General features: G+C 36.2%; 1 protein-coding gene across 1 annotated transcript; it reads left to right on the top strand.

The window, feature by feature from the left end:
* The first annotated feature begins 1,327 nt into the window (after positions 1-1,327).
* LOC107021248 (probable protein phosphatase 2C 57) lies at positions 1,328-6,370 on the top strand. The gene is made up of 4 exons (XM_015221869.2): positions 1,328-1,763; positions 2,879-3,085; positions 4,517-4,728; positions 5,533-6,370. Exons 1-4 carry the CDS (start codon positions 1,620-1,622, stop codon positions 6,095-6,097), a joined length of 1,128 nt encoding a protein of 375 aa, XP_015077355.1. The 5' UTR covers positions 1,328-1,619; the 3' UTR covers positions 6,098-6,370.
* The last annotated feature ends 12 nt before the right edge of the window (positions 6,371-6,382 follow it).

The raw sequence follows: 6,382 nt of genomic DNA, 5'->3' as shown, positions 1-6,382 counted from the left end.
AGTGGGGGGTGGGGGGGAGAGGGGGGATAGGGAGGTGATTTTTCATTTTTATTTATTATGAAATCCAAAACCAGGGCAATTACATGAGCCCATATGTTAAGTAATTTTAAATTATTTTAATGGAGAAGGATCCAAAATGTCTTTAAACTTTGCAATTTTTTATAAATTTATCCTTGATCCACCTTGTGAGTGTGCGTGTTGGAATTATAGATATTTTTGAGTCAAAAGGTTGACGCCAATAAGATTTTGAAGACCAAAATATGGATGAAAGACAATTTTGTACCAATTTAAATATTTGAAAATTATTTTAGGTCATTCTCTAATTTAATAAGTCTGAATTCGCATCGAATAGGCTCTATTTGCGAGTAGCGCTCCCTATCAAAAGCTTATCTTACTCAATCGTAGGTAGTGCTCCCAATAAAAAGAAATAATAATATCAAAAATTCGAAACTAGAACCTCTAGCTAAGGGGAAGCAATCTCATTCACATTTTTTTTAGGCTTCACAGAAAAATCAGCACGCGCGATTTAGCTTCTTCTTTTCCCTCAATCTAGTTCAACACTAAAATTATACGAAACAAAAACCCAAAAGGTCACATAAATGAATCGGCACAATACATATATTGGACTAGAAACTTGGCTTCAAGTTTTAACTTTGACCTTCAACTTTCATAATGCACAGACAAACACTTTAACTATCCAACTTTTAAATAAATAAACACATGAGTCCTACATGGCCACAATACAAGTAGGACAAAAAATAACATGTAGGATGACATGTAGGACATGCGTGTCTATTTGTTCAACTTTATATAAGTTTAAGTGTCTATTTGTGCACATTCAAAGTTGAAGGCATAAATATTATTTAAAGCCAAATTAAAGAGCACATTTATGTATAATGCCTAAATGAATCACTTCCAAAAGGCATAGCTCGCCATTAGTTTCCATTCTCCTTAACCATTAGCCTTGCTCAATTCATAGCCCACAAACTTGTTTTAGCTATGATCATGTTACATTCATAGCCTTGCCTTACCTTGCTTTAGTTTGCCTAGTCCTTTGTCACGTATGTATATCGAAAGTCTTATCTTAAATAAATTTGATCATAGCCAAAGTCATTACTATTGAGTAATATCGATCTAATGATTTAACACCGTACACTTTAATAAAAAATATTTGAGCACAGAAATTTTTTATTATACGTAATTTTGTCTCTATCTCAATGAGATGCTATATATCATAATAAATTAAATTTTATTGATAATATAAAACAATTTTATTACTTTTTTTGGCTTAGAGGACAATTATATTATATTAGCAATATAAGAAAACCTTTTTACTTGACACCGTCGTCTTGGTTGAGTCCCCACCTCAAAAACATCGCTGAGAGCCAGAGATCCCTAAAAACACCAATTGCATTTTCTGTATCCCTAAATCTCTCTGTTTCCTCCCACACCCTAAAAATCCCTATTTTCCCGCTCCTCAAAACCCTTTGCAATCCCCTTTATTTTTAAACCCTAGATTCAATCAAATTTGCACGGAAGATCCCTAATTTTCTGCAAAATTTCTACATTCATTCACCCTTTTTTTTTTTTTTGCTGTGAAGTTATGGTTGAGAATCAAAATGGAAGAAAGTAAATTGATGTTTGATAATTGCAGCAGAGGAAATGAGAGCTCCAGCAACAGCAAACCGCCTAATCCTCTTGCTGGAGATCGCCGTTTAGTAGCTTCTGCCACCAAGAAGGCCCTTGTTCGACACCCCTCTTTGGTAAATTTCTCTTCTTTATCGGAAATGTTTTTATTTTTTTTCGCGTTTGATTTATTACTTTGCAAAATTACTAGTTGGAATGTACGTACCTTAGATCCGGTGTTTGAGAAAAACTTAATTTGTTACTATAAAAGATGAATTATTGAGTATTGAAATGGATACGGAGAATCAATACTAACTAGTTTGGCATTGAGGTGTAGTTTGCTTATTTTGTTGTTTAATTGATAATTTGGGTTAGTTGTCTTAGTGCAGAAAGGAAACAATTGTTTTGTTTTTTGCATATCCCAGTATGGTATTAATGTGTTTTTGCTTATATCTATAGCTACTTTTGATAAAGATAGCAACAAAAGTTAGGAAGGTTATCGTATGTATTTTCTAAAGCAATGGAGGTTGTCTTAGTGGGGAGTTGTGTGGAATTGTTTGGTATTGGATAGTACAACCGTGTTTGATGTCTGTGCAAAATTAAATGTTGAAATTTACAGGGCACAAGTGTTTCTAATCCTTATCTTTCCGAGTATGTTCACACATGTCCACACACACCCATCTAAGCATCCTCATCTTGTCCGTCACTAATGTCACTCCCACCTTGTCCCATATAGCTTCGCTCTTAATCATAGCTCTCCGAGTATGTCCACTCATTCATCTTAGCATCTTCATCTCTTTAAACTTCATCTGCTGAACATGTGCATTCTTGACTGGCATCACTCAGCCCCATACAACAATGTTGGTCTACCACCACTCTACAGAACTTAACTTTAAGCCTTGGTGATACTAAGTTGAATTGCATCTACTAGGAGGATGTAATTTCTTGGTTTATTGCTTGTGATTCTTTGAAATGTATACCTCTTCCATTAATCTAATATGAATTTTGTCCTAGGTTTATATGAAAATTCTTAGTAGGGTAGTTTTTGAAATAATATAAGTTTAATATTTGAACTAATGGATCCGTATACTTTGTTTGTTTGACTGATTTATTTTATTAAGTTTTTCTGGTCTCTTTATCTGGAAATTATGGTGTGTTACTTTGTACTTTTATCTTTCTTTGTATTAGTTGCTAGCCAAAGAACTTGAAACTCTCAGAATGTGTATTGAAGTTTTTAGTGGAGATTTACCAGGTGAGAACCAAGTTATCAGATGTTCCTCTTGAACCAAGAACAGCTACAGGTGATTATGCAGCAGAGTACCTTCCCATACTTCGCTCAGGTGCTTGGGCTGACATTGGATCTCGGTCAAGCATGGAAGATGTTTATGTGTGTGCCGACAATTTAATGAGCCACCATAGAACAGCTGGTTCTAATGAAGGGACTCATGCCTTCTATGGGGTAACAACTTTTTCCACTCTTGCACTTCACGAACTTGAGGCATGATATTAATTTTTGTTTTATAGAAAAAGTATCAGTTGATTACATACGGTGGCAACTCTAACTCCACACAGTTGGGTATAAATTATGTTATAATTATTCAACATTGTGACAGGGAAGCAATGCCTGATTGCTGCAGTTTCCCTGGTTCAGTGAACATTGTGCTTCCTTTTTATTTTTCTTATTTTAATTTCATATTCGGATATTCAGACGTATTTGGTACCTATATATTGACTTGATCTGTTTGTTTGCGTTAGCATTACACAAGTATAAATCAATTCTAGTACTATGTAAATAGCTCTAGATCCACAGTCTTCAAGTTCAGATAGTGAACTAACATGAAAAATGAACTGTCAACCTGAGGCTCACAAGTCATAAAAATACAAATCGTTGAAAAAGGAGGAAAGAAGCACAAACAATGGGCACTTTGAAGTTTCAGAACAAATTGCAGTTTCTAAATTTTTCTGTACCAGTTCTTTTTTTTTTTCCGTAATAAATTGGTGGGATTGGCTGTAATTTCATGGTACTTGGCTAGAATTGCTAGATGGCCGGTAGCCCTTTCCACTCTACATGCTTTTGGAATGTTGGAAACTGATGTGCCAGGAAGGAATGTATTGATTAAATAAATAGTTAGACGGCTTATGTTTTAAGTTTTTGATGTTATTTTCTTCCCACGGCTAGTTGTACATATTGATAAAACTGAGGAAAGGGATTTATAAGGCTTGCCCCCCCTTAAGTTTACATTGCATGGCCACTTTTTATCCTTGAAGGGGAGGGAGTTGGAATGTTTCTCCTCATACTCAACATTAATGATATCAGTAAAATCATTCACTTCATACAAAAAGTTTATCACTAAAATCATTTCAAGCATGTACTGTTTGGTGTTTGAAATAATCATTAACTAGTCATTATGCTGCCACCATCAAGACAGTACTGGAGCTGAATGGTGATAAAGAAGTTTCAAGCTGATTAGTGTGTTCAAGGAGTTGCTTATTTACCCACTCTGTTTCATTTCATTATGTTCCCAACAACAACAGTTGCCTGGAGTATTCCCTGAACTGGTGTTTTTGTGGAACTTGAAGTAACACCAAGAGCTGTGATTACTTTCTTGGCTGAGGAAAGAAAAATTCAAATCTTGGGATCCGTTTTAGACATTTCAAAATTTAATTTAGAGTGCAGACCTTTTTTGTGTTGCTTTTGTGCAATGAAACTGAAGAATATTGACTTTAAGATCAAGCTCCCTTACAGATTGAAAGTCTTCTTGCTTTTTTATGTTTGTGGTTGTGAGGAAGCTTTTAGACATTTTGCATATGCACAGATCCATGGTGGATATAGTTTTAAAAAATTGTTTGATGTATTAAAACTCAACCTTTTTCTTTTTCTTAATGCAAGGTTTTCGATGGACATGGAGGAAAACATGCAGCTGACTTTGCTTGCAACCATTTACCAAGGTTTATTGCTGAGGATGAAGACTTCCCAAGGCAGATTGATAGGGCAATTTCTTCTGCATTTTTGCAAACTGATACTGCTTTCGCAGAAGCCTGCAACTTGGATGCTGATCTTGCTTCCGGTACCACTGCTTTGGCAGCCCTTGTTATTGGAAGGTTCACTTGCTCTCAACTTTAATCATCTGTTGTTGACTTAAAAATTCATTTGTTGCACCGTTTAGTTTCCATTTATATTTCATTATTTGTGAATGGGGCAATGGGTTAAGCCAGGTTCAAGGTGGCCTTAAATTTTAAAGCAATTTGGTACCATTAATTTGTAGGAATTCTGCATCTTTTCAACTAGAACATCTGCACTACATTTCTACTAGAGTATTTTCAATTTTGTCATAGTTTTTCTGTTTTTGATCAGTGGATACTTGTTTCACTGCTAAGTTCTAAATGTAATTTGTTATGTCCAAGATATACAACATGTAAGATCTTGCAGTTAAATTATTTGCTTGAGGCTCTCTATAGATGTCTTGTTGGAAACTTCGATAAATTCCTGTATTTTTCACACACCTACGTACCTCAATCCTTGCAGTTTGCCAAGTACAGGTTCTCTACCGAGGGGCAACAAAGGTTGGAACTTGTACTAATTCTCATGGCACTAGAACTTTGACTAAACACCCCTGTGGAAGCTCTTTCAGTTACTTTTCAGTAATATGTTATCTTGAGATGAGTTTATAGTGCCATCTGCACTCAATATTAGATTTTTCTGAGGGAATTTTCTCCAAAAGGTGTATCTGCAGCATGTCCATGAGAACCGCGACTCTTTGTTCATTTGCCTGCAATATTGTCAATAATTTTTTGGATATCTGCACTGAACTACCCCAGCTATCCATATGGTTTATCAGCCTAGAGTGAGGGGATCATTTAAATATTTTATCTTACTTGTGCTTTGATCTTTTGCATGGGAAGCAGTTCGCTGGTTGTGGCAAATGCAGGAGATTGTAGAGCTGTACTTTGTCGTCGTGGTAAAGCTATTGAGATGTCGAGAGATCACAAACCTGGTTGTTTTGGGGAGAAAGAGCGGATTGAAGCTTCTGGAGGATATGTGTATGATGGCTACCTGAATGGACAACTTAACGTAGCTCGTGCTCTAGGAGATTGGCACCTGGAAGGATTAAAATCTATTGATGGTGGTCCACTTAGTGGAGAACCTGAAGTTATGAGTACCCGACTTACAGAAGAGGACGAGTTTCTCATAATAGGCTGTGACGGTATATGGGATGTATTCATGAGCCAGAATGCTGTTGACTTTGCTCGTCGAAAGCTTCAGGAACACAATAATCCAGTGATGTGCAGCAAAGATCTCGTTGATGAGGCTCTGAAAAGAAAGAGCGGGGACAATTTATCTGTGGTTGTGGTGTGTTTCCAAAAGCAGCCACCTCCCGACTTGGTTGTCCCACGCGGAAGGGTGCATAGAAGCATTTCTGCAGAAGGCTTAAAAGAGTTGCAGGGCTTTTTGGATAGCTTGAAAGATTAAGATAGCAAACCATGACCTTTTTGTTTTATGATCTTTTAGTTTTCAGTCATCCTAGGAGTTAAAAGATCTCTTCTCCCCTCTTTTCGCTGTTCTTCCCTGCCCCTGTTGCTTCTCATTCTTGTAGTTTATGGTTAGATGACGGGAGAGATTGACCAACCAACTGTAACATATGCGGCGCTGTTGTCAGATTAACTAACATTTTCTGTGTTTTAGGTGATTATGAACCTTCTTAATAATTTCAAACTTAAGACATCATTTACATTAATTTTCTCATTTAAGTCTTGC

The sequence above is a fragment of the Solanum pennellii genome, chromosome 6, assembly GCF_001406875.1.
Source record: "Solanum pennellii chromosome 6, SPENNV200".
In the NCBI taxonomy this organism is placed as follows: Eukaryota; Viridiplantae; Streptophyta; class Magnoliopsida; order Solanales; family Solanaceae; genus Solanum; species Solanum pennellii.
Note: the sequence above shows the minus strand (reverse complement) of the source record. Positions and strands in the feature narration are given on the sequence as shown.